At 26.3% G+C, this 27,832-nt stretch overlaps 1 protein-coding gene across 5 annotated transcripts in view; it reads right to left on the reverse strand.

The window, feature by feature from the left end:
• Positions 1-3,031: 3,031 nt before the first annotated feature.
• Positions 3,032-27,832, reverse strand: part of LOC129954847 (solute carrier family 15 member 2-like) — a 93,789-nt gene continuing 68,988 nt past the window's right edge. For all 5 annotated transcript variants that reach the window (XM_056068176.1, XM_056068177.1, XM_056068179.1 and 2 more), the window contains 19 exons: positions 20,061-20,154; positions 19,246-19,387; positions 17,842-17,928; positions 16,842-16,941; positions 14,668-14,758; positions 14,386-14,466; positions 13,756-13,838; positions 12,146-12,223; positions 11,948-12,037; positions 11,800-11,844; positions 11,154-11,275; positions 10,949-11,030; positions 9,413-9,532; positions 9,108-9,269; positions 7,366-7,562; positions 7,134-7,257; positions 5,109-5,237; positions 4,914-5,021; positions 3,032-3,204 (listed from right to left, as the gene is read on the reverse strand). In XM_056068176.1, the coding sequence (XP_055924151.1) occupies positions 3,034-3,204; positions 4,914-5,021; positions 5,109-5,237; positions 7,134-7,257; positions 7,366-7,562; positions 9,108-9,269; positions 9,413-9,532; positions 10,949-11,030; positions 11,154-11,275; positions 11,800-11,844; positions 11,948-12,037; positions 12,146-12,223; positions 13,756-13,838; positions 14,386-14,466; positions 14,668-14,758; positions 16,842-16,941; positions 17,842-17,928; positions 19,246-19,387; positions 20,061-20,154 (2,106 nt within the window). In that variant the 3' untranslated portion in view covers positions 3,032-3,033. The remainder of the gene's footprint in view (positions 3,205-4,913; positions 5,022-5,108; positions 5,238-7,133; positions 7,258-7,365; positions 7,563-9,107; positions 9,270-9,412; positions 9,533-10,948; positions 11,031-11,153; positions 11,276-11,799; positions 11,845-11,947; positions 12,038-12,145; positions 12,224-13,755; positions 13,839-14,385; positions 14,467-14,667; positions 14,759-16,841; positions 16,942-17,841; positions 17,929-19,245; positions 19,388-20,060; positions 20,155-27,832) is intronic.

Below are 27,832 nucleotides of genomic sequence, written 5' to 3' on the forward strand. Positions count from 1 at the left end.
TTTTTCTATAGTATGATTTGTTTTTTATTACAATGAATTCTGTTTTCATGGACATTTATAATGCAATCAAAAATTGAGATTATTGATAAAACAGATTTAATAAATATATTGACATCCCTACATATGTATATATATTATTTAAATGAAAATAAGTTTCTATGCATTAAATTGTCCCTAAATAAAATAATTTCAATCCTTTGTTTAATATTTTTCAGTTCATTTTAATTATTATTTAGTTGAAAAAAATTTATCAACATATTTAATAGTGCCTTGCATTAATGAGAGTAAATACTAATTCACTCTTATATGTATTACTTAATTTAGCATGTACTTTTTTCAACTAATAAGACTCGAATTATAAATAACCTTTACATTTTATTAAATAGAGCAATTTGTTGTAGACTGAGGTGCCAGGTTGGCACATGGCCTGTCTTCTGTTACTCATTGATGATCTATTGACTAGTTTTTATTCATTAGTTGTCTATTTTTCTTTTAAATTAAATTTTAGTAATGCTTTAAAAATTTGCTATATTGAAAAATTTATGTCCATAAGCGCATGTCATATAATGAAATTATAATTAACAATTTTTCTGTACCTTTTTCTTAGTTTTGCTTGACATGTACAACATATGTACTCAAATTAGGCATTAAAGAAATTTTACAATGTTAACATTGAAAAAATGAACAGAAATTTTGTGATTTTCTGAAAATTTTGCAACTGAAACTTCTAGTTAGTAAGGTTTAAAACTCGCTACTTTTGAGTTTTCAATTTTTTCCCCACCTGTAGTTAAGGAATTAAATGCTTATATAATATCTTAGCTTTCATAAATTGATTAAATTGGGTATTCAGTTAATTAACATTGTCAGTTAAGTGCAGAACTAGAGGGAATGGTTTATCTAAATCTCTATTATTTAATAAATAAAACATGCAAGTGTATTTTGGATCATGTGTACCTAAAATAGATTAGTTTTGGCAAGAACTTGATTTTTATTTATAATTATTTTCTTTGATTCTTTTTTCCATAGGCTAATTTTGAATACAATTAAGACATGTTTCTTATTAATTAGACTAAGGGTAGATTTTTCCCTGCGTAACAGGCTGTCCCTTCTGACTAAAGATTTAGTGCAATGCAACTAACCTGAAAAATTCTTTTCTGCTACTTCTTTTATTATACAGCCTTCTTAGATGTTTTATGAAGTAAAATAATTTTTTGCAGTGAAATGTATTTTTCTTGATCCAACTGGTAAGAATTTATTTCTTTTGAGTCTGTATTTTCCTCTGTGTGTGTATGTATTTTTTAAGTTCATGTGTAATTGTAGTGAATGAATATAGTTTGATACAAAAAAAGGCTTTAGGAGAATTGTGAGTAACTTCTCATATTGCCTGTCATTTATCCTTTTCTAACCTTGAACAATATACAATATCATATTTTAATGATATTGTACAATATTTTATACTTTTTTTTACACTACTTCAAACTGATGTAATCATAATGTTACCTATTAGAAAATTCATTGCCAAATATGATATGAAGAGAAAATCGAAATTTGATTTTTACTAGAAGAGAACATAAAATTTTTTTAAAAAATGCCCTTCCTCATATCAATTATATTTTAGTTTATCAAACAGAGGTAAATACATAAGAAAATATGGAAAACACTAAAATCAAATTTAGCTACAAAATGGAGTGTTATTTTCATACTGTTGTTTTTAAAATTATAAAATTAAGAACACATTTTTAATAAATGTCCATCCTTTTATTTCTTTTATTTAAAATAATAAATAATGAACATATTTAGTAGAATTGCATATTATACTTAAAGTAATATATATATGTAAGCATTTACAATTTTAGAAGCAGGTGACATTTCGAAGACATTGAAGAGACTTTGCATTTTTAAGTTCGTTCTATTCTGTCTCTGGAGGTAGGCATGATTTATTTACAAGAAGGCGCGGACATGGCACGTCTGCTCTCTGCGCGGAACAAAAACAGATGTGAGAAAGAGCGAGAAAAAAATTATCCCTTGTTTTATATAACATGAGATATTGATAGGGAAAATATTTTTTTACAGTGCTAATATATTATTAAGATTCTGATGGGGATTTCTGATGCATGTCAATCAAAAGTAAGGGAAACACAGGGATCTTTTAAAAAGAATGTGCTTACTGGACATTTTTCTATCCCGTCATGCAGAGCATGTGAAAGTGCAAATATAAGCATTTTTGCTGAGCTTCTCTTGAATTAATTAAGTAGAGAAAGTGGAATTGGATCAGGAAATAAGAGAATATTTTAGAATGAAGTTACTATGGGTTAATTAAGATAAAACTTTGGGAATTAATTTGGATTTAAATTAAAGTTTAAAATATCATTACACACACACACACACACACATATATATATTCTTTTCATTTTCTATTATTAAATTTGATAGATAATTTTTGATATTATCTTAAAGAAATTGAAAATGGAATTAAGCCTAACTTCATTTAAGCTTGATGATTCTGTATAAATGTTCAATTGTATTTCAATTATGAAAATACTGTAAAATAGATATAAAAAATGGATATAAAAATGTCGTTAATATCAGGCACAATTCAAAGTTCACTCATATAGTTTAAACATTCAGTAAACTTTATTTAACATATTTTTATACAATGTAAAATGTCAACAACCACATCAAATAAAATACATTATTTACAAAATAAATTACATTCTTGGAATGACTTAAAGTGTGCTAATTGGTCTTTGTTTCCAAAATATATAAAAAAATTGCTCAATAAAATAAAATAATCTCACTTTTTTATGTATATAAATGGAATGTTCTCCAATAATAGTTTGACTTTACTAATGTATGAAAATAGTTGTTTTAAAATTCTTTTAATGCTCAATAATAACATTATAAGCTATATATGTATTTCATTCATTTGTCAAACATTCACTCTTCAAATATTCTACAGAATACTTCCTTTGCAGGAATTAGTTCTCCTTTAAGTAATATCTTTTCAAGATACTTATAAATTGTTTTCCTCTTTCATTTATTAAAGTCTGTCTCTTCTTCATAAGCTGCATTGTCTTTTCCATTTTTATCTGGCTTAGGAGAACCATAATTACTGCCCTCCACATATTTGAAAAAGTATGCCATGATTGAGAAACCAAGCATATCCAAGCCCATAAGCACAGCAAACATGAACAGCTCATAAGACTGTAATAAATCAAATAAAAAAAAATTAAATCACACTTTTATGAGTAAACTAAAAAATAGAAATGATTCTGCATATTTTAATTCATAACTATGCATTTTTAATAAATATTATGAAGTCCTGATTTAATTTATTATTAAATTCACTACCAAGTGGTGCCAAGCATATGCACACAAAATTTATCTGATTTACTGGTGATTAAATTCCAAAAATAATTTGTTATATATAAGCATTGTCATTGATAACATATGAGTGCAGAAAATTTCAAAGCATCAGGAAATAAAGAATCAATCATAAAATTTCCATTTTTTACAAATTTTAAAAGCAATGAAGTGAAATAAATGTAAAATCAATAAATAACTGAAAATTTAAATAAATAGTATCATACAATGCAATATTTTAATGATTTTTTATGCTTTCATGTTATAGAGTATTCAGTTATAGGTTATAAATTATTTCTTTTGTGTGAATTAAAATTTTTCTTCATATTTATAATGATATATTATTTAAATAGAAATTCTCTGAAAATTACAGCTAATTTTCTATTCAATAACCATTCCTGACTTGAGTGCAGCAGTTTAACAAGACTTTTTCTGTACATTTTTCCATTTATATACAAAGCTTCACTTATTCAAAATAACAATTGCATTGTTACTGAAAGTTTTTTGCAGTACAAGAAATTCATATCCTTATTTTTTGGGAAAAAAACAAGGAATTTTTTTGAAGGAAATATTAGGATTTAAGGAAATGAATGTTAATTTATGTTTTTGAAAAATGAAACAAATAAAAAAAAAAATGTTTTTCAGGCAATTCAAATTTTCAAGCACTTCTGTTTTTAAATATTTAATAATTTTAGTAATTTACAAAAACAGATTGTGGTATTACACTTCTATTATATTTGGCAAGGGACCAGAAGAACAGTATTGTAAACTAAGGAAAACACAAATTATGAATTATTATCTATATGTAATAGGGAATATCTTTATGCTTTGTCGGGAAAAATAAATGTTTTTGCTGATATACAATAGGCAATAATTCACCAGCTATTGTATAAATTTCTATGCTTTTTAAAAGTATTAAATATTTATTATATTTTATAGATCAGAATTATCTTTTTATCAAAAAAAATTTTCTCTTTGTATTATATGTAACTAAAAATGCTTTGGAAATCTGAGGGGATCTTCTAATTGCATATTATCGTTTTAATGTGTAACCTCATTTTTTTATATTTTCCTCATATAAAATGCATTTCTAACACACTTTTTTTATTCCAGTCAATTATTTTTTTAGTTTCCGACAATGGAAGAAAATTAAAAGATCAAATATCTCAGGAAACAGAGAAAACAATTTGAATTTAATTGCACCAATGAAATGTATTATTGAAAATTATGCATATTTTTTTTTTTTTTAATTTTACATTCTTTTGACAACTAAATATCATTCAAAATGACTTAGAAATTTAAATGATGTGTAAATTTTTCAAATGTTACCATAGAAAAACTTCAAAATTTCTTTAAATTTTTAATTCATTAATATTTAATTAAAATTTCAAAAATAAAATCATTGTGAAGTGCACATTCTATTTGGCATTTCTAGGTGAAACAGTAGGGATTTGCATATTAAACACAGTTCATTAGATTTAGTTAACATGAATGAATTTAATAAATATATTGCTATACATAAATGAATGTTAACAATTTTTAAATATTACCTTCTTTTCAAATAGGCTTAGCTTGGCTATAATCATAACTATAAGATTTCCAAATGCCACTGTGAGTAGCCAAGCTGCTTGTACAATTGATTTCATTGATTGAGGTGCCTAAAAATTTAAAAATAAAATAAGTCAATTTTCGAATTTATTTTTAAATTATTGAAAATTATATAGCTATTTAGACAGTTCACATACCTGAGAATATGAAAATTCTAACCCTGTGATGGAAAACATGATTTCACCTGTGGTAAGTATTACATAGGATGGTATTTGCCATAATATAGAAACAGTATTGGGTTCTACCATAGAAATAACCATGAAATTCTGTAAAGAGAAAGATTAAATGTAAAAATGCATATATGTTTAAATAAAATGAAGTATTTAATTATTAGCTATGGCAAAATTATATGTTAAAAATATGTAAAAGAGATATAGTTAGTTAGTTTGTTAGTTAAAAAAATTGGGACATAATTAATTCAAGATTTTAGGATAGATTTTTCCCCCCCTTTAAATGCAAAATTTTGAGATTTGTGAAATGTAGATTATTAAAGTTCTCAACTTATTTTTGAGATATTAATTATATGATCTAGATATTAAATGTATGATTGATTTTATAACAGAATGCAAAACATACTTCAGCATTCATAATCTAGTTTTTGTGAAATATAATTTCTTTTGATTAAATAAAAATGCAAGTGAAGTCTATTGCCAAAAAAAAAAAAATAATGTTGATAAATAATTTATGTATTTTTTATGAAATAGTGGGCACAATACATTAATCATTCTCTTTCTTAAAGCAGTACCCTATCACCAATAATTCCTTATGTGCACAGATTTTTATCTAGAACTGAATGATTAGTTTCATTCAGGTAGCACTATATTGTTGAATATCAGATATTGAACAATATCTTTGTGATATAAGAGTATCATTTACATTATAAGGTCTTAAGCATATTGAACTAGTTCTAGGCAAAGAAAAGCAGCAATATTCAGCACTCTTATCTCTTTCTCTTCTCCATCCAAAAAATTAAACACTGCAATTATTTTCTTAAATTTTGATGAATTTTTATTAAATTTTACAAAATTATACACTTTATTTTGCATAAGAAATTCTTTAAAAATGTGTATACATAAATATAACATTTAATTATTTTATTTGAAATTATATCTGAATTTTACTTTAAGTTAGCTTTCCAAATTTTTTAAATATAGTTATAGTAGATATAGATAGTTGTTCAGATATAAAATATTTAACATGCATTAAATTTAAAAATAATTGATATTATTGATAATTAAAATAAGTTGAGCTGCAATGACCGCTCAATTTATATTAAAATATTATACATACTTCTTTAGAAAATCATTATTTTGAAAGGAACTGCTAATTTTATATTTAATATTGGAATTAATAGCTGGTCTTTTAAGGAACTATTACTTATATTAACTTATAACTTTGTTTATCTGTATTAAAAATAGATAAATTTGTAGAATGATAGATGATATAAAAACAAAGTTTAAAAAAAATTCTTAAAAATAACACAACTACATTGTTTTTATGATGTAGTATGTTATAAAAAGTGCAACTTTGTTTCAAATTTTTGTACTATACCTTTCTCTAAGTGACTTAATAATGAATATGTTCAAAAGGATCATGTTTGTTGAGCAAGATTGATGAACCTTATTTTTTTATTAGAATTTAAATATTTCAGTCTAGGCACACAAAAAATTAAAATATTTTATTATTTCTTATAAATAACAATGATACTTATTTCCTTGGTTTTTAAGGAAAATGTAGTCCTACTCCACAATTTGTAGGATCCATAATGTTAACAATTAGAAAATAGCAATTGCAAACAAAAGTTCTCACTTCAATTTTGTTTTTTAATTTCATCCATTTATTGACTGATAAATTTGTGGCAGCTTCTAACTATTCATTGGTATCTCACTCACTCTTGATAGATTCCAAAATCTTATCTGTATGATCTCTTTGTTTATTAACTACTTATAAATATCTTTCAGAATTTGCTATTTTTCTTTCGATTTTACTGTCCAAATTCTTCAATAACCAATTACCTTCTGTACAACAAATGTCTGATTTTTGTCAAATGTATTACATTTTAAATAATTAACATTGAAATAGTTAAGAATTTGATTATTTAAAAGATTAAAAGAGATTTCACCATATTTAGAAATGTGATTAATATATATTCAAAAACTTACTGAAATATTTGGTGATGAACTTTGATAAATAACACCTATGTAAATGCCTCCAGATTTCAGATCTATTTCACCCACTGGTTCTTTTTCATGAGCAGTATCATTTAGTGGAAGGTATATTTTGTACCTAAGTGGGAAAATTCTGTTAGAAATGTACCAAAAGATATTTTACAGGTAATGTAGATAATTGTGCAGATATTTTGCAGGCAAATCAGAAAATTTATTTAATTCTTACTTTCCAGGAGATGTCTTGCTATATTCTGTCACACCTGATGTCAAAAGCTCATTTGTGTTGTTTGGCATCATGTATATTTGATTTGAAGATTTGTCAAGTTTAAAAGATGTTTTATTTGATGAAAATTCAAAGTCTGTGGTAAAATATAGCTTTATTTTTGGTTCTCCATCATCTGTTCGTTGTTTACTGTCTGAAGTCTAAAATATGCATGCATTAATCATTATTAAATATTAAAAACAATATGTTACTTATGAGCAATTACAGTAATTGTATATAAAGGCCATTAGAATTTATATTACATAGAATGATAAAAAAAAAAATATTATGTATACAGCTTAAATGTATGAGCAAGTAATAAGATGCATACAAAAATTTAGAGTTCAGATAACTTAGAAATTAAGACTAAAATAGTAAATATTAAAAATTATAAACAATATTTTCATACAATAGGATCATTGCAATTTGAAATATATGTGTAAAAAATATAGGATTTCCAAAAACTTTTTATATAGACTTTGAATAATGCTACACAAATAATTAATAACATGATATTTTATGGTTCAAGTTAGTTTTTATTGAGAGATAAAATAGCAAAGAATTTAATATCGAAAATTATAAATAATATGTTTCTTCTGAAATAGGAAAAATAATTATATGTAAAGACCATCAAAATTGAAAATATTTTTATAAAATTTCATGATATCACAAAAGTCTGTATACACATTTCGAATAATTGTTGATAAATAACTAATAACATGCAACATTATTTTATAACTCTCTTAGTACTTTAAGTGTCATAGGACACATTTTGGCTGATTTGAATCCTGAATTAATTGCAGGTCTGCCTCGATGGAATTCTTTTTTGAAAGATGAACAGGTACCTTCTTGCTTCTTTTTTTTTTTTTTTTAATGAGAATATGTAAACAAAACAAGCTACAGTTCGATTAGCAGAGAGTTATAACTGAAGTAAATGCATACTGATATCGACAAACACAATGGCACTCTGAGAATTTATGATATCCAGGTCATAATATTTTTTATATCATTGAATGACTTTGCGGCAAGTAAAAATGGGTTTTAGGAAAATGGTTTTATTATTATTATCTGTGTTATCATTTTCACTTTAGGCTTTAAAAAGTGACATAACTGCCTTCATAGTGGCGTTTAAAATTGGATATCTACACACACTTCTCCTCTTTAACTATGCCACATTTGCAATTTTATCGGTCAGCAATACTGGAATGATAATGAAGTTCAAATATACAAATTTGACAATTGCAATTATTCATTTGAGTAATGATACTTCACTGTAAGGCATTCAAGAGTAAATAAGACGAATGATATATATATTCTACCATCTTCTGAATTTATTCTTTTCTCAATGCTCCTCAAGACTGGTGTAAGTGACATCTATAACCCACTGATCTTTTTTCCTTAAGCAATTACATGTAACAGTTATTTAAAATTTGCACACAGTATTTGGATTGCTGCATAATAACTTAGTACATTTGCTATTATTCTTTACATTTTTGACTGAAAATTGTAATCTTATGAGCAAGAAATGAAACATAATTAAACTAATATTTCCATAATATTTGTCTTGAAACTAACTGCTTTTCTGAATAAATAAGATGCATGAAATTTATGTATCTAAAATATTATCATATGAATCATATAAATTATATTAATTTAAATTATATATTTTACTAGACATTTAGCCTAGATTAAGGAATCATACTTACTTTCATAACTTGAATTTCATTGTTTTGTAAGAATATCATCATTGATTCAATAGATGAAGAGGTATTAAATTGCTTTGTTACAGATCGGGTTTCAGAACAGTTTTCTGGAATAAATTCCCATGATATTTCTTTGCCCATGGCGATATCATTTAAAACTGAAAACTAATAAACTTTTATTAGCACTTAATTTTTCAATGCTACTTAGTTGACAAAAAACAGTGACCACAATTACAATTTAAAAAAATTGATAATGAGCTCATCTCTCATTCAAATTTGACATAAAAATATATTATGGAAACATTTACTTCAAATCGATCCAATTTGATTTCAGAATTATTTGCTTGTAGTATCCTCATGTGACAAGGTGAATTGTTTATTATGGTCAGTTCCGAGAGTCCTGCTCCTGGAATTACAGGATATCCACTCTGGAAAATAAAGAAATAAATAAAATCAGACTTATATTTGGCATGAACATCTGTAAGGCATATGGTATACATGTTTAATGTAAAAAAAGGCTATAATATTTGGTTTAAAGAAGCAATGTTTGATTTTTTTTAATACTTCCAATTAGATGACATCTATTTTGAAAATGTGTTTACTTAAAAGCAAAATTTGCACCCCTGTTTAAAGTCCAATCAAGATGAAAACTCAAGATTCATTTCTCTTGTTATGTTTCCCATGGTTTCTTTAATCTACTATCGAATTAGGTACCATTCCCTGTATAGTGAATGTGCAGTCATATTAACTAAAAATTCATACAATATTTGATATAGTTGTGGACTCCATATAATTATTATCTCAAATTAAAACATTTGTCAATAACTTAGGTTTATAAATTTAAATATACAATGCATTTATGGTACACAGGCAAATCAATTAATTTATAATTTTAGCTAATTATTAAAAATAATAAAAATGAGAAGCTTTCCTATTAAGATAAATATGTTCAAGATGGGAAAAGAAAGAGGGATAGAGAAATTTTGAATTCACTTTAATAAGATTGCCTCATCTTGAGGTTATACTAACTAGCAGTAATGAATTTAGATTTCTGGTTCCTAGTATTATATATCAAAAGGTCTCTCTTCTTTTAATAAATGATCAATTTAGTTTCTCATTTCAACTGATGAATTTAATCAATAAAAATTAATGATTTTTTTGCAATTTAATTTTATGCATCTTGTAATATGTTAATCACAGAAAAATTGATTAAGGTAATAAAATTCAAAAAATTAACCATAATTATTAGTTAATAATATTCTTACTTGTGAATAAATCATATAATAACTATGACATATTATGAGGAACTAATAAGCATATAATACTAAAATAATTATTTAACAGGGTCTATCAAATGGGATATAGCATAACCATTTAAATGAATAATTAATTATTTATTTATAATACATTGGAATATTAATCATTATATTTTCAGAAATCTTATTTATTTGGAACTAGATTAATTACTTTTTTTAATTAATCACCCTGTAGTTAACTTCTCAGAACAGCAACCCTAGTAAAACCTCGAATGCAGTGGTAGATTCTTATCTTGTGAAAATCTTCTTGATTTTAGATTATGATCAAATGAAAAGGCCGACACTCTAGTGAGACCTCAGATATTTTAAAATAATATTCGATTTTAGTTAGGGGCAGCATTAGATTATTTTAAAGAACTGCAATATCTTAAAAAATGAAGTTCACTTTTGTTCTATCTTCATTGGTTTTAAATATATTTATTTGCAGATACAAGAGGAATTTCATACTTCTCTGATTTAATCACATTGATGTCACATATAAAAAGATTTGCTATTAATTAATATAACCTATATTAAAGTTTTGCTTACTTCAAGTCCTAATTCAATAAATCCAGCAAAAACAAATGATAAAGCTGACAAAAATCCTCCAACAGCCATTCTTTGCAGGGGCCTGAAAAACAATTTAGAGAGTGAATTTATCATAAATAATATGTAAATATTCCGAATTATAATTTCATGGATTCAGTGTGATAAATAAATATAAATAATAATTATTAATGAAAAAAAGAATTACTTTTTCAATAAGTTGCATTTGCTGAATAATGGATATACAGCATAGTCAAATACTGGAATCAGAACTATAATCAGGACTGAATTCATGACTTGCATCTGATCAGGCTTTACATGATATCCTAACTGTAAAAATAGTTAAGTTACTTAAAAACATATTAATAGTTACTTTAACACATAAAAATGTCATTATGTATTATTTATCATTTGGAATGTCAAAGCTTTTATGAATTAAAAACAATAATAAAATTTAGGATTTGATAATTTTTAATTAAATTATTTTAAATCCTTCTTAAAGGAAAAAAGAAGCAACAAAAGAAGTGTTATATAAAGGAATTGTATTCTTTTTATTCCTTCTCTCCTCTTTTATGCTGCCCTTTTAAATACTTTGATAGATTTGGCAACACTCCTTAAGAATAAAAGTTTCTTACAACCCTTCCTCCAAACGTTTTCCAAAGAATAATTAATTTCTTGTACAATCACTAGCTCGTCAATCACATTTTAATGTTATCATTCAACTGAATTTTAAGAAACTTGAACATAAATGTTTTGTAATTTAAACACAGAAAAAAACTTAATGTAATGAAGAAAAAAATATATTTAATGGATTAATATGTATATGCAAATCTATAAAAAATGGATATACGTACAACTTCTCCATTCATTTTGGTGGCTTGTAATGTCCAACTTGAGCCCTAGAAAAATAAGCGAATATACAGTATAAAATTTGTATGAAATCTAACATAGTTAATGCTTATAATCATAAAGTATTTATCTATATTTTAACTATTTCCTTACAGTTTGATCAAAAAGTGCCCAGAATATTGGCACTGGAATAAACACCCATAAAACATGCAGAAGTGTCTTGATGTCTTTTATCAGATCTCTCTGAAAAAAAAGGAATATATATAATTTAGATAATAGGAAGATGTCAATGCTTCTTTTAGTGTGAAAAAGAAATCTATGATCGTAGAAATAAGTGAAACGTATACTTACATCAAACTTATCATCAGCATAATCCAACCAATGAGATTTCTTCTTCTCCTTGCTTTTTGTTTTCCTTGATATAGCATGCTAGAAAGGGAAAAAGTCAAAAAAATTTTGTACACTAGTTTAATAAATCAATAACTCACGAAAAATTACAATTGTTTTCTTTAACTTAGAGTGATTATAAAAGACGATAAAAGATGTTTTAAATCATTTTATGTATATTATAAAATGTTTTCATATAACTTTTTTGACTTTGTTATTAATTATATTATTAAAGTTTGTTTTTAAAAAACACAAAAACTATTTTGTGTGGATCTCCCTGACAATTCTTTGAACTGTGATTTCCTAACGAGGATAACATTTAAGACAGCTTCCCATCTCAAAACTTTCGCATAATAATAGCAAGGATATATGTCATTCTTGAGGTAGATTTAACTGCACCTAGCTGGCATGCACAGCAAGTTTTTGGTGGTATCGGAATTTGATCATAAAACTCTCTAGTCGCAAAGCCGAAACTATACCATCGGATTCCCAAATCCCTTCTTTCTCCATATGACTTGCTTATGTCCGATAATTTTTTTAAAATATTTTTAATTGACAAAAAATGTAGATAGTAACTTTTGCGTACACATTTTGTATTAAAATCTTAAAAGAAAATATTAGAATATATCAAAAGTGTTTTCGTTTTTTTTTAATGCTTGCATAACAAGACTTATATGTGGAATTTTTTGACATTTACTGTTGAATCAAAAATATATGAGTAGTTTAAAATTTTAAACATTTAATCCATCCTGTAGTGTCATTTGAAATTAGGCAATAAAGATACTAAATCTTTCTTATAAATCATACAGTTGAAGAGTAAAAACGGGATTAGTGCTCTAAATTGGTTCTAAAGCACCAAGAAATATAATGCCAACACTGTTAAAATGGATATAACACATAAATAAAGTGCACAAAATTAAAATCGCATTAAAAAAAAGGGATCGTATAAAAATGAGGTTTGACTCTACACCATATAATGCAGGTCTTGTAGTGAATCCGACTAATATTCTGGTGTTAAGATTTTGTGTGTATGAGGAAAAAAAACAAAAAACAGTTATATATATATATGTGTGTGTGTGTGTGTGTGTGTGTGTGTGTGTGTGTGTGTGTGTGTGTGTGTGTGTGTGTGTGTGTGTGTGTGTGTGTGTGTGTGTGTGTGTGTTAACGATTTGGAAAAAGAACGTCTAGACTTTTTGCCAACCAACTGAAACAAACCTATCAATCAAGAGATCGTTCAGCTATCAAAAAGAGTGTCTAGAAACCATAATTCATAATGAGCTATACTTTTGTTTTCTAATGTTTATAAATTATGTTATATATAGTAATGTTTATATATTATGTTTATATTTTATATTATGCTTAAAGTTGAATTTAAAAAAAAACGAAAATACTCGTGATACACCTATAGAATGTGTTTCAACTTCATGTGTTTACAATACAAACATGTTTTACAGTATGGAATTAATGTGTTGTGGATATATTTCAAATTGAAAAAGAATAAAATATGTTTTAAATGAGAAAATAATTGGAAAGTAAGATTTTTTTTTTTAACAAACAGAAAATATGATACTTACACATATGCATTTAAATACCGATTGGAATATGTTTCCTTCAGCTGGTTTCATCTTGTAAAGCGGCTTGCCAATCAGGAACAAGACTGAAAAATAATTAATATTTTTAGCAAGTATTAAACAAAATTAGAAACAAATATTAGTTTGTTTGTTTTTAAAAATTTATTTGAAGCATCCTATTCTTCATTATTTTCAACAGGAAAACTAAAGTTATATCTCAGCATAATAATATAATTCAAGGTATATCCAATAAGTTTCTAAGTGGCTTTTAAAATCAGTTTTTGTCGTTGTAATTTGTCTTTCTTTTCAGACTCAGGAATCAGAATATTTATTATGAATAAAAATTTAAGCAAATGGAACTTTAATGTGGAAATAAGTTATTTTGCCACTTTAATTAAAATCTTATTAAGGACCCGTTTTAAAGCAATGGAATTGACATTTTGGAATATAATCTCGTTATTTTGAACCGTGTCGGAAGACTTGAAAAATATCTGAACTGGTATTCCTCAATTAAAGCTTCTATGCCACACTAGAAGGAATATATTTAACTATTAACATCAGGTACATGCTCTAGATTTGGTGGTATAAGGTTTGGTACCTGGAGGAAACTTTAATGTTTGTAATAATACTTACTTAAAGCAATAACCATTAAAGCTGCAGGAATGCCATATGCCAGTGGATAGCAACTGTCACTTCCTAGACAGTGGACATCCGCTAGAAAAAGAAAAACAAATTAAAGATCATCTTAAAAGAAGAAATCATTTGCATTTCGTATTGTTCTTGTTGGGATATTTAATATAATGAGTAGAAAAAATTTATTGAACTATTGCCTGACTGAATGTATGTAATTTTACATTTCATTCTAAAATTTGTAGATATATCTAACAAAATGAAAATCACATTTTAAGATATTACCTCGCAAAATAGGAGTAAGCAGAGTTGACAGTACACTACCACTGTTTATAGCAAAGTAGAAAACAGAAAAGAATTTTTGCCGTTCTTTTTCCTGTCAAAAAGAGAATAGTTGAAATAACATAAGTTCGAGGATTTATATAAGCAAAAAATACAATGGATTCGCGTTTCTGTAAATTTGCACTGATCACCAAAGTAGTTCATAAATGACAATAACATTAAAGTATTACTTTGATTCCAATCAATGAAATTATAATTAATAAGCGTTAATTTTAAAATTATATTAGGCGGGTAAATTACTATATAAAGATTTAAATGCATATTACACATAAAGATATAAATGCATATTACTAGCAAGAATAAGTGATATAATATTTTAGGATAAATAAAATATGTTCATACATATTACGTGCATCTAAATGTTTTCTCAAATTCTATCACGTTTCAACTGGATTTGATAAAAAGATTCGCAGCGTTTCAGAAACATTTATTTTTTACGTTTAAATAGAAGCACCAATTTTTTGTTAACTATAGAAATTAAAAACAAACAAAAAAAAAAACTACAGAATAGATTTTTTTCAAACGTTTTCTGCAAATATTGTGAAGCATATATAAGGATTTATGGAAGATTCAATGATAATAGCTACCTTCATATTTCATATTGTAAGCACATACTTAAGTTGCTAGAAAATACTAGAATAACTATTATTTACACAAATATTAAAACAACGTTTAAAAACAATTATAAACAGTATATAATTATTTTACAATTAATAGCTTATGAGGGAAAATTAGTATTATGCGATTTTTAAAAATCCTTTAAGACAATCTATATTTTTTTGGGAAATCTCAAGAAAGAGACGCTTGAGTATTTCAAGGGTAAAGTGAATTTGAAGGGGTGTGTTTTTTGAGAAATCAGAACTCTAGTGCAACAGACTTTCTAATTTTTATTAAGAATAAACTTGCAGACGAAATAAAGATTTTGTTCATTATAATATATATAAAACAATTTTTTGATTGAAAATGGGTCATACAAAAAGCGTTTACTTATTGGTATGTTGGAATTCCATTGAAGTTAATATTAAATATATTTTAAATTTCTCGTATACATTGAATACCTAAAATTTTGTCCGTAAATATTAAGATACAAGCAAGAACTTAATAAAGTATTTGCAACATATAATTGTTAATTCTTAATTAATGTGAAAGCATGAAAATGTCAGTGCGATCAATGCTGGTTTATCAAATGTGAAATAATAAAAATGTTCATTGAAATGCATCAAGAACAAGAATACAGATGTATGGAGACACGCGAGAATTCAGGACAGCAAATATTGTTATAGTTAAATGTAAATAATCTAGCAGACAATGAATAGATTTACCGTTAAATGCCAATAGCGTGGCAGACGATATTTTTATCTACGCAGCGTCAGAAATAATTCGCTTTCTTTAATATGGGGGAAAAAATCACACTGTTTTTGGGATTAAAGATTATACAGAATTTTCCTCAATAATTATGGTATATGTATGTTCAACAAAAAAAAAAAAAAATCCTTATTCTTAACTTACAAGTAAAAAACATTTTTTATTAACAGTTGATTTTCATTTTTCAGAAAAAGAAGAGAGAATGAGTAACTTCTGAGATTAAAACTATTCACCTTATGAGGTTTTAAATATTGCCGATTCAAATTACTTTAGACTGAATTGAAAAAGATCGACTAATTAATACACATCCTCAACCTTTTGATTTTGAAATATTGAAATTCAAAGCTTCATATTTCTGTCAGTTTTTGATCGCTGATACCTGAAATTTTTTCTATGTTTAAAATATTCACGTGTCACTCGATTCTTTTTTTTAAAGAAGCTATCAAAGCTACAACTATTTGATTCTTCTCATCAAGACCTAAATTTTCAGACTTCAGGCAAATATTATACATTTCTACCATTGATTAATATAATTTTCGAGGCTGCAATGACTGAATAAAATATTTAATAAGAATTTAGTCCTTAACTAAAAATAATCAACTTTAATTAAGCTTTTATTGCTAATAATAAATAAAAGTTTATTTTAAAAAAAAATAAGAATAATTCTTTTAAAATTACTAATAAAATTCCGAAATTTTTCGCTAAACATATTCAAATATCGCTAAAGCATATTTATTATTATATATTATTACCTGTCTGCTGGAAAACTGGTCTCCACCAAACGCAGAAACGCACGGTTTTATTCCCCCTGTTCCTATTCCAATAATAAAGAGGCCTAATAAAGACACTGCCCTGAAAAAATTAGAATGTTATAACAAAAATATTTTGGATATTACGTTTCATTATTAAAATATTTTATATGCTGTCATACTTTCCATTTGTGTTGCATCCTTCAAGATGTAAATTTTAAAGTAATAATTTTTACTAAACTGTTTCATTGTTCATTCATCCTGCAATCAGAGTTCGATGTTTAACCGAGACTGGATTTTTTTAATTATAACGTTCTATAAACTGCTACTATGTGTTCTTGATTCAAATTAGTTCAGTTTTTCCTGTGCAGAAATATGTATACAATTCAAAGATTCATTATTTATATTATATAAATATGATATATAAAACAGTTCGTGACAGAAATATGTGAGATCACAGTATCCCTCTAAATTTTTTCAGAAATATGTGAATACCACACAATTTTTTTAATTATCCACTTTTAACAAGACATTAAAAATGAAGATATTTTCTTTAGAAATCTGAAAAGAATTATGAGTCATTAATTCCAAATTTTTCAGCCTACTTTTTGAATTTGCATTTTAAAAATATAACATGATAATTTAAGTTGTTATTTATGTCACATGAACGGTTTGAAAGAAATCATTTCTTGCAATAAATAAAAATAAAAAAAAACCTCTATAAGTAATTTTTTTTTCGGAAAAAACATATTTAGAAGCAAAATATTCTAAATTTTATTTGAGCATAATTTTCAAGTTTTAATATCTTGAATATCTAATATTATTTTATTATGGCAAAAGAGTTACAATGCCAACTTTTATTATATTACTATATTTATAGTTTTAATGCCGATAATTTTTCTTCAATTAAGAATTTTCAGTATTACAAATTTAAAATAATACAATGAATAGAAAAATTTAAAATACACAGGAAAGGTTTTATTAATAAAAAAGTTAAACTTACTTCATAGTACTTAAATCATTAGGAATGCTGCCAATAGAAAGGATCACATTTCCAATAGCATAAACGATTGAAATGTATAGAATTGTTCTGAAAAAAGAAAGAAATTTCATTTACATTTGTTTGCATGGGGTTTTAAGAACTTTAATAGACATCATACTTCCAACTTCATAGATTCATTTACATAATGTAATGTAAATTTTTGTACATTAAATGTAAAATAGACATACATGCACAATGAAATTTTTACAAGACGATAATGTTTAAATAAATACAACAATAAATGCTAATGTTACATTTAAATCATCCAAAAATGTGAAGAATACAATTTGTTTTAAAAATTAATTACAGTTTACGGATCGACTATAACGAAATAATTCCTCTTAAATTGTTTTCACTATTTTTTTTCCCAATCTGTTTATTTCTCTAGCTAGATGTATGTGTGTGTGGGGGGGGGGGGACTTTCAGTACGAGAATAACGGCAACGGCAACGTCGCGATGTTTCGGATTTCCGCGATGTGACAAAGTGGTCACGAATACCTCCACATCATAATTTCGAACAGTTACTTTAATTTGTTAGTTTAGGGAAAAGTTAAAATTAATTGAAACTAGTTTAGATGAGCGCTTAAAGCTCTAACATCATGAAATTTGGTATTTAATTATTATTATTATTATTTATGATATAATTAATTGATTAAAAATAATATAAAGATTATTTATGAGGTAAAAAAGAACTTTAATGGATTTACGTTGCACGTGCCTTTTCTATGGGGACTGGATTTAATTGGGCTGTTTAAAAAATTTCCAGAAAAATGTTTCGCACGTGTAGCTCATCATAGCTATCTAAGGCCTAAGCAGTAATAATTTTGAGAATTTTAAGCCACCAGATTGGCAACAGAGTTAAGAAATTCTCAACCTTTTTACAGCTGGAAAATTTACATATACATTATCAATTGCAGCCCTAATTCTTTTCCTAGAGCTGGGTAACGTTGGATCGTAGACAGGTATTTTTCTGACAAATAAATAAGCAAATTCTCATTTCTGTTTGACGGTAATGTAGTGGTGTTCTGATGGTCCTATCGCCAATGACGGTTCATACCTTTCTGTGCATTATGCATGAGACACTTAATGAAATCTATTTTGTATGGTTTTCAACATTCATATTAATATTCACGATGATTTTGTCATTCTTGTTCATTTGCTCGAAATGGAGAGGCAAGATGGATTCTCTACGATTACACTGCCATTTTTGTTTCTTACATCCTTAGTTATATATATATCAATAAATAAATTATTTGAAAAGTTAAAAAAAAAAACTTTTTATTTAATAAAAACGTACGTGAATGAAAGTGATCAATTTCGGCACATTTCAAACAGATACTGGTATTGGAAACAAGAGGGACTTACTTGAATTTTCCAAGCAGTGAGTCAGCTAAGAGTGCACCGAAAAGAGGAGTGAAATACGAAAGCATAATGAAGGAATGGAAGATTATGGTGGCTTTGCTGCCGCTATAAAGAAGCTCTTCGGTAAGGTAAATTGTGAGGACAGCTGAAAGTAAAAATATTTTATGTGAGTATCATATCGAAAATTCTCATGTTAAATTCTTAATTATAATTTTAATGTGATAACTAGACGCCTTCGGAGACTAGCTGCTCGTCAATCATTTTATATACTAATTTAGTCATGTTAAAAAATCACGCTGAACTACATCTAATCGCAATACAAGAACCGTTTTAAATGATATTTGCATAATAAACATAGAGAGTTCTGAATGGTTAGCTATGTTCATAAAGTGGTAAAATTAATAAGCGGAATCAGTCGCTTAAAATTAACGTCGATGGATTCTGTGCAAATTTAGTGGCGAGTCCGATTTCTCTTGGTCTACGATTTGTAGCCAAAATTCCTGATAAAAAAAAAATTAATACAAATCCACAAATTTATACTAAGAGCACCATGCTAATTTTCATCTATCTAATTTGTACATTATTTACTCATAGTATTCACAAACACAAATCCAAAAATAAGTTTAAGGACTCAAATAGATCCAAAAAATGAAGATCTATTAAAATCTCGAATTTTTCGTAGAATACTTTCTTCATTGTATATACGAAATACAAATAAAATGTTGCATGTGCTTCGATGAGGCATACGAATCATAGGAAAATTTAGAAAAAAAATCTTAAAATTTTAGACATCAAATTAAAAAAAAATCTGAACTTACTCCGCATGCCATAGTAACAAAATCGTTCACAGAATTCATTTCCAAGAATGAAGAATACTGCTTTTGGATACTTCTCCTTCTCTTGGTTTTCTTCCTGTAAAAGAAAGAAAAAAGCAGCTTTGTTAAAAAAAAATATTTTCTTTATTTACAATCAAGCCACATTCAACTATAAGAACGTTTTCGTTTTGATAAATATAAGCAAAATGAGCCGAAAAAAGACTTCAGCCTCTGTTTCGAAACATAATAGCACGATCGTGTTTTAGGTTGATTCTTCTACTTTCAATTCTAAAATTTATTCTTCTTTATATAGTAGCGTTAAACTTGCACACACACAAAAGAAAATGTTTTTAATATCATCGCAACAAATGTGAGTATAAATCTAGTAGCCAAAACATTGAAAATAATTGTAGCAAAATGTATTTAAATATAATTCAAAAGTTTATTAAATCAGAGAAAAAAATTGGAAATAAAATTGGTAAAATTATCAAATTTACACTTTAAGTTAACCCTGATTTATTTTTATTATAGACTAGGATTTGACCTATATAACTAACATAAATACAATTTAATTACAAAAGCATGCAACTAACCTAAAAATATTTTAAATCAAGAATCATCCGTTGATAATATTGTCAACAATCAGAACACAATGCGAATGCGTAAATTTTCAACCCCAGTTACGATAACGCAAATGCGTGAATTTTCAACCCCAGTTACGGTAACGCAAAGGCGTGAATTTTGGTTGGGGTAACTTAAGTTGGCGGTAACTTAATGCAGATTAGAAATTTTTAATTTCCTTTATTCTGTGTTAATTTCCTTTATTCTGTCTTAATTTCCTTTATTCTATGTTATTTTAATTCAAAAGTACTTCAGAATGAATTTGAAAGATCGATTAATTAACAATGTTTAATTTTAAATGCATAAAACATTAAGAAAATAAACAGAATCGTTTGAAATAATCGGCCGAAAAATGTTAATTCTAACCTCATTACTGTTGGGGAAAAAAAAAACTGAAGTTACTCATTTGGCGGTGGAGAAAATAGAAAATTTTTTGGCGGGAAAGTTAGTTTTTAATTAATAATTAAAATTCTAATTAAAAATTCAAAAAAGGGACCCCAGGTGCACATTCCCGACCTTTAAGGTATACATGTACCAAATTTGGTAGCTATAGGTCAAACGGTCTGGCCTATAGAGCGCCAACACACACACACACACACACATTGAGCTTTATATAAGAACTAGCCGCCTTTGGCGACCAGCCGGTTCACCAGTATTACCGCTCGCTACAATTTTCGATTAAATATTTTAAGTAACTTGTCTCTTAATAGCTTCTCAAACAAAACATTTTTAATCTTCAAATTTTGATAGTCATACCAAACTTATACTGTTGTTTAGGTCGTTTCGTTCAATTTACTGTATATATATTTTGCTAATTTGTTGTCATTTCCGGTAAAACTTCAACTTTAATTTAAAGTGGAAATGCTGAAATTGCAATTAATGTAAAGATTTTTTTAATGAAATCAAGCGTTTTATTTTATTTATCATTTTTGTTGTTATTTATTTATTATTATTATTATTGAAAATGAGTACTGCAAACAGAATCGTTCGGTATTGAAGTCTTATGTGAACTACAAAATATTTTTCATAATTTGCGTGATATCTCAAAGAATAATTCAACAAAAATTTCTGATTCAGCATAAAATTCAGTTTTTAGTTTTGTTTTCAAAAGGATTGAAATGAAATCAATAATAATATTTTGTTCCGGCCTATAAATATATTTCAAAAATTATGAAATCTAAATTTTATGCAGTAAGGTATCATATTCTGAGAAATATTCTGGACACACCAAATTTTAAATAAATGAATGAATGTTTCTATTTTCCACGATTAACTAAGACTGATTTATGAAGTTTTGAATGTTAAAAATATAGAAAAACTTAACATTTTCATAATCTTAGGCCAATTAATCTTGAGAAACCTGCGCGCTGATTGGCGTATTTTCTTTAAAACAATCGATGGAAAATCTAAAATTATCTTTTTTTTTTTTTTTTTTTTTTTTTTTTTTTGAATAGTGATATTTAAATTTTTATAAATCAGTCAGTTTAAGTGATTGAATTTGTTGATTGGAAATTAATTCTTTATTTAAAATATTAGTGTTTCAAAAACATTTTGTTAAACGTGATTTCCACAGCAGAAGCTTTATGTAAAATCAAAAATTCGTTATATATTAGAGTATTTATTGGATCAAGTTACATAAAATATAATCATTTTCCATTTAGACCATTTTAGCAGATCTGTGTCTTACTAAAGGTTTACAAATGAGCAGTCTGGCCCTGCTTTGAATAGATATCCTGTTCATATTAAACAAAACTTGCCTTAAAATAAAACTGATTTATTGGATTAATAATATAGAGAGTGTAAAAGATCATAAAATAATTTTTCTTGAATTTATTTTTTAGAAAAAAATAATGTTTCATATTTGTTTCATTTCCTACAGACACGTGACGAAAATCATATTTTTGCAGATTTCATTTCCAAAAAGATTTAATTTATTTTTAAATGGAGCTTTAATCGACGTGATGGCAACACTTTGAAAAAGGCTAATTTTTTCCCCATGAATGCGAAACGTGCTCGTGCAGCTTAAATTTTATTTTTATTTTGTACGAAAAAAATTGTTGAAAAATATAGTTAAAATATTTATTTAAAAATTCATTAAAAATAGAAATTTAATTTTAAGGTTAAAACATTGGTATCATTTAAAAGATAAATTTTAGATCTTTAACTTGATGTAAAAAAATTTTTTGTGCAGTAATATTTTAGGAAGTTATAGCAGAAACACGCTAAAATTTCGCTTATTTTTTAAATAAATAAAATTTTAATTAAAAATTCGAAAAAAATAACCCCGAGGTGCACATTCCCGGCCTCCAAGGTATACACGTGCCAAATTTCGTAGCTGTTGGTCGAACGGTCTGGCCTGTAGAGCGCCAACACACACACACACACACACATTGAGCTTTATTATAAGTACTAGCCGCCTTTGGCGACCAGCCGGTTCGCCAATCTTAATGTTCGTTAAAATTTTAAAAATTAAATATTTTATGCAATTTCTACTTTAATAGCTTCTTTATCAAAATATTTTAAAACTTCAAATTTTGATTATCATATAATTCATTCATAATATTATAAAGGCCTTCAGTCATAACGTAATATGTATCTCTCTCATTTTCTGTTAGCACCCGTAGAATTTATGCTTTAAATTAAAGTGGAAAGAATTTATCTTCAATTAATATAATAATATTTTTTACTGAAACAAAGCATTTTTTTATAATCTGATTACTGAAAATAGAGTCACTCAGCGTTTAAACTTTATGGGCACTAAAGAATATCTTTTTAAATTTATGTAATATCTCAAAAGTTGGTCAACAAAATTTTCTTAGATTCATTATGATCAGATCGATTAATTAACAATGTTTAAATTTAAATGCATCAAACACTAAGAAAATAAAACGAATCGTTTAAAATAAACGGTTGAAAAAGGTAGAATTTATGCTTTAAATTAAAGTGGAAAGAATTTATCTTCAATTAATATAATAATATTTTTTACTGAAACAAAGCATTTTTTTATAATCTGATTACTGAAAATACAGTCACTCAGCGTTTAAACTTTATGGGCACTAAAGAATATCTTTTTTAATTTATGTAATATCTCAAGAGTTGGTCAACAAAATTTTCTTAGATTCATTATGAGCAGATCGATTCATTAACAATGTTTAAATTTAAATGCATCAAACACTAAGAAAATAAAACGAATCGTTTAAAATAAACGGTTGAAAACTGGTTTTAAAAAAACTACTTAAAAAACGATGTACTTAAAACTATAAGCATATACAAAAAATATATAACTAACATAAATACAATTTACTTACAAAAGCATGCAACTAACCCAAAAATATTTTAAATCATCCATTGATAACGTTGTCATGGCAACAATCAGAACAGAATGCGCATGCGTGAATTTTCTTCGCCGGTTACGTAACGCAAATACGTGATTTTTTCTACGCCAGTTGGGGTAACGCTATGCGGATTAGAAATTTTTAATTTCCTTTATTCTGTTTTATTTTAATTCGAAAGTACTTCAGAATGAATCTGAAAGATTGATTCATTAACAATGTTTAATTTTAAATGCATCAAACATTAAGAAAATAAACAGAACCGATTGAAATAATCCGCCGAAAAATTTTAACCCTAGCCTCATTACTGTTGGGAGAAAAAAAAACTGAAGCCTTTCTCGTTTGGCGCTGGCGATAATGGAAGATTTTTTTGGCGGAAAAGTTGGCGGTGGGGAAAATGGAAGATTTTTTTGGCGGGAAAGTTAGTTTTTAATTAATAATTAAAATTGTAATTAAAAATTCGAAAAAAGAAACCCCAGGTGCACATTCCCAACCTCCAAGGTATACATGTACCAAATTTGGTAGCTGTATGTCAAACGGTCTGGCCTGTAGAGCGCCAACACACACACACACACACACACACACACACACACACACACACACACACACACACACATTGAGCTTTATTATAAGTATAGATAAACTACGAAAAACATTTCTTGAAACTGCTAAAATCTACATTTCAGTTTGGAAAAAAATACCTTTCACTTTCTTCGAATTTCAAATACTTTCGATTTGAAAAAATTATTTGTTCACAATTTTTCAAATAATATTTTCGATAAATTTAAAATGAAATAAACTCACATAATTATGTTTCCTGTATAGTTAGTTATCTATAATATATATAAATATATCCTGAGAATAAAAGTTGTGGAAATGAGGCTTTGAAATTTCAAATTAAAATAAGAATACAATCGTGATATGATAATAAGATTGCGCCTTAGAAACTATATTTACTACCTATTAAAAGAACTAATTTACTTTATATATGATTACTATTGCAACATATTTGCAATAAGACTTCAAAATTTTCTTCGTAATCTAAATAAAACAATGCATTTCAGTCTTTCACTGAATTTATTAGCTATTGCTGAGATAATATATTCTGTACAAAAGCTAAGAAGAAAGATTACGTTTTATTCATATAAGAATTATTTTTCTAAATATTACATCTCAATGGTTTTGAACGTCAAAAGTTCTTAAGATGTTCAATAAGGTATATTCATTAAATTGTAATTATTTCATTTTCTTTTTCCTTCTTTCAAGCTTAAGAAAATATTCAATAGTAGCGTCATCCTCCAATTTTTTTTTAAAATTCTATATGCATTTTAAACTTTTTTCTTTCAAAGATTGGATGCAAAAATTGATACAGCTATAGAATTTTGGTGTCAAGAACATATACTGAATTTCATTTATCTGGCTCGCTGAGTGTCAAGCTATCACATCATTTCCGATATGTAATCGATTCTTTAACAGATTTAGTTTCAAATTTGATATACATATCTACAAATACGATAATAAACTAATATAAAATTATATACCAAACTAATATAAAATTCTATATTGACATCTGTTTTTATTATTTCTGGAATAAATTCATTTAATATTAAGATAAATAACAAATTTGCCATATATTGTTTGAAGCAAAAATATTCTTCCCTTCCTTAAAACAAATTCTTCTGTAGTTTTCTAAAGAGATGTTAATCTAAGAGATGGTTATTGACCAATGCTTAAAAATACAGTAAAAGAGAGAGAGAGATTAGCTTATAAAAGGACAAAAAAATTTGAAGCAAACGATTTTTTAAGCATAATTCTTATTGAGAAAATACGGAATAGCATTAAAAAAAAAACACTCACAATTCACTGAAGAAAAAGAGATTTATTACAGTACATCTATAAATAGTTCTGCGGCTTGCATTTTCTGTAGCATCAGTTGTGATTTACATGCTTTTTGTGATATGAAAATAGTACTACTGATAAAGAGATAGAAACTGATAAAGTAATATGCGTATAGTATCTTTCTATGACAAATAGATCTTAAATGAAGAAATTGTCACGAAATTAGAGGAATCAGTGAGTAACCAGATTTTGTATCGCACGAAATGTTTTTTAGTGCAGATTTTGCATTTTTGTTATTAATTTTTTTTGTCAATAAATATAAACTAAAGTCTGAAATCATATTAAAGACATTCAGAAATTAAAACTGCTACCTTTGTTAAAACATAATAAACTACGCTTTTAGCATATAAAAAGTATCACAATATAGTTTAATACCTAATTTAATTATTTATTTCTTTTTTAAAAAAATTTTATTTCTTAATGTTACGTCAGTCAACAAATGTTTAATTCGCTGCTACATTAATCGATTTTCACAAGTTTTTTAAACGGTAAAAAAAAAAATATTTCCACTAAATCAAACACAAACAATATTATAAATAAACTGCTTTGCGAAGGATACATTTTTAATCCTATAAATGTAAAACGATAATTTTTTACATTGATTACACGATAAAAAAAATTGAGATAATTACTTTTTGATAAAAATTTAGTAAAGAAAAGATTTTATTCAGTGTAATAAGCTAATATTATGTTAATTAATATTAATTATATTTTATAAGCAAAAGAAAAAAATATAGTGGGTTGCAGGTAAAATGACATTGGAATACAATAAAATATTTTACTGCAACACTGCAACTATTAAATACAAATTAATTGTTCGGAAAATAATAAAGTTTATAGTTCACAATTTTTGCGTTTAAACATCGACATTTTATAAGCATCATTTTCGGATGAATTTTTGTCCAAATTATATATATATATATATATATATATATATATATATATATATTTCACAATAAATATTTTATAAAAGTTAATCTCAGTAATGAGTTTTGTACACTCAAGGAAACTAAAAAATTTCATCTGAATCTTAAATGAAAAAAGAATGTCGTTTTCATGCTAAATATTGGTGCTTTTAAGATGCTTTTGCACACAAAACATGTATTAATATGATTCAAAAGTGCTAATGTATATTTTAATATAAAAATAAATAGTAAAACTGGATACCACTTAATATACTAAGTATAAACTATTATATAAATTTTTGGTACTCTAATATCTCTCAAAAAACATCATTATCTAATATTTTTTTATTTCATATAACATTTGTACATTATTCCATGAAATTATTTATTGGCATCGTATAACTGTAATCTATCCATTTCCACTGGATGCCATTGAACCTTCTATCATTATTCGAAGAGAATCTCTTACTGCTGATAATACAATATTTTATCAACAAATTTTATTCTTTTTTACATTTTATACTCTTTATTTATTTAAGTAGTGGTAATATTCTCCAATCGACATTTTCGTATAAATTTATAAATTTTGTATTAAGTTCGAAATTAAAAGCAAATCTGCAACTATAGTTTAAACCTCACAAATCAATTTACATTCGTGTAATTTGTTTTGTTTCAGTTTGTAGATAAATAAACATGATTCCAGAAATGGATTTTTCGAATTTAGAAAGCTTAAAAACAGGAGATGCGTGAAAATCTCGAGATCGAATTTTTCAGACAACAATACACTCTCTTTGTGTATTTTGTACATAAAAGGAAAAGAAAAGTAAAATAGATTCGGACATTAAGTCCGAAACACTGTAACATGATAATGTTAAAACTTGATTCGTTTATCATAATATTTTTAAAATTTGCTCCATTGCAATTCTTGCAACGATAATCTGCGCACAAAAAAATATACTTAATATCATCGAAACGCGTGTATGTAACATTTCAATGACTAAAACAATAAAAAGTATTG

Source organism: Argiope bruennichi, chromosome 2, assembly GCF_947563725.1.
Source record: "Argiope bruennichi chromosome 2, qqArgBrue1.1, whole genome shotgun sequence".
Classification (NCBI taxonomy): Eukaryota; Metazoa; Arthropoda; class Arachnida; order Araneae; family Araneidae; genus Argiope; species Argiope bruennichi.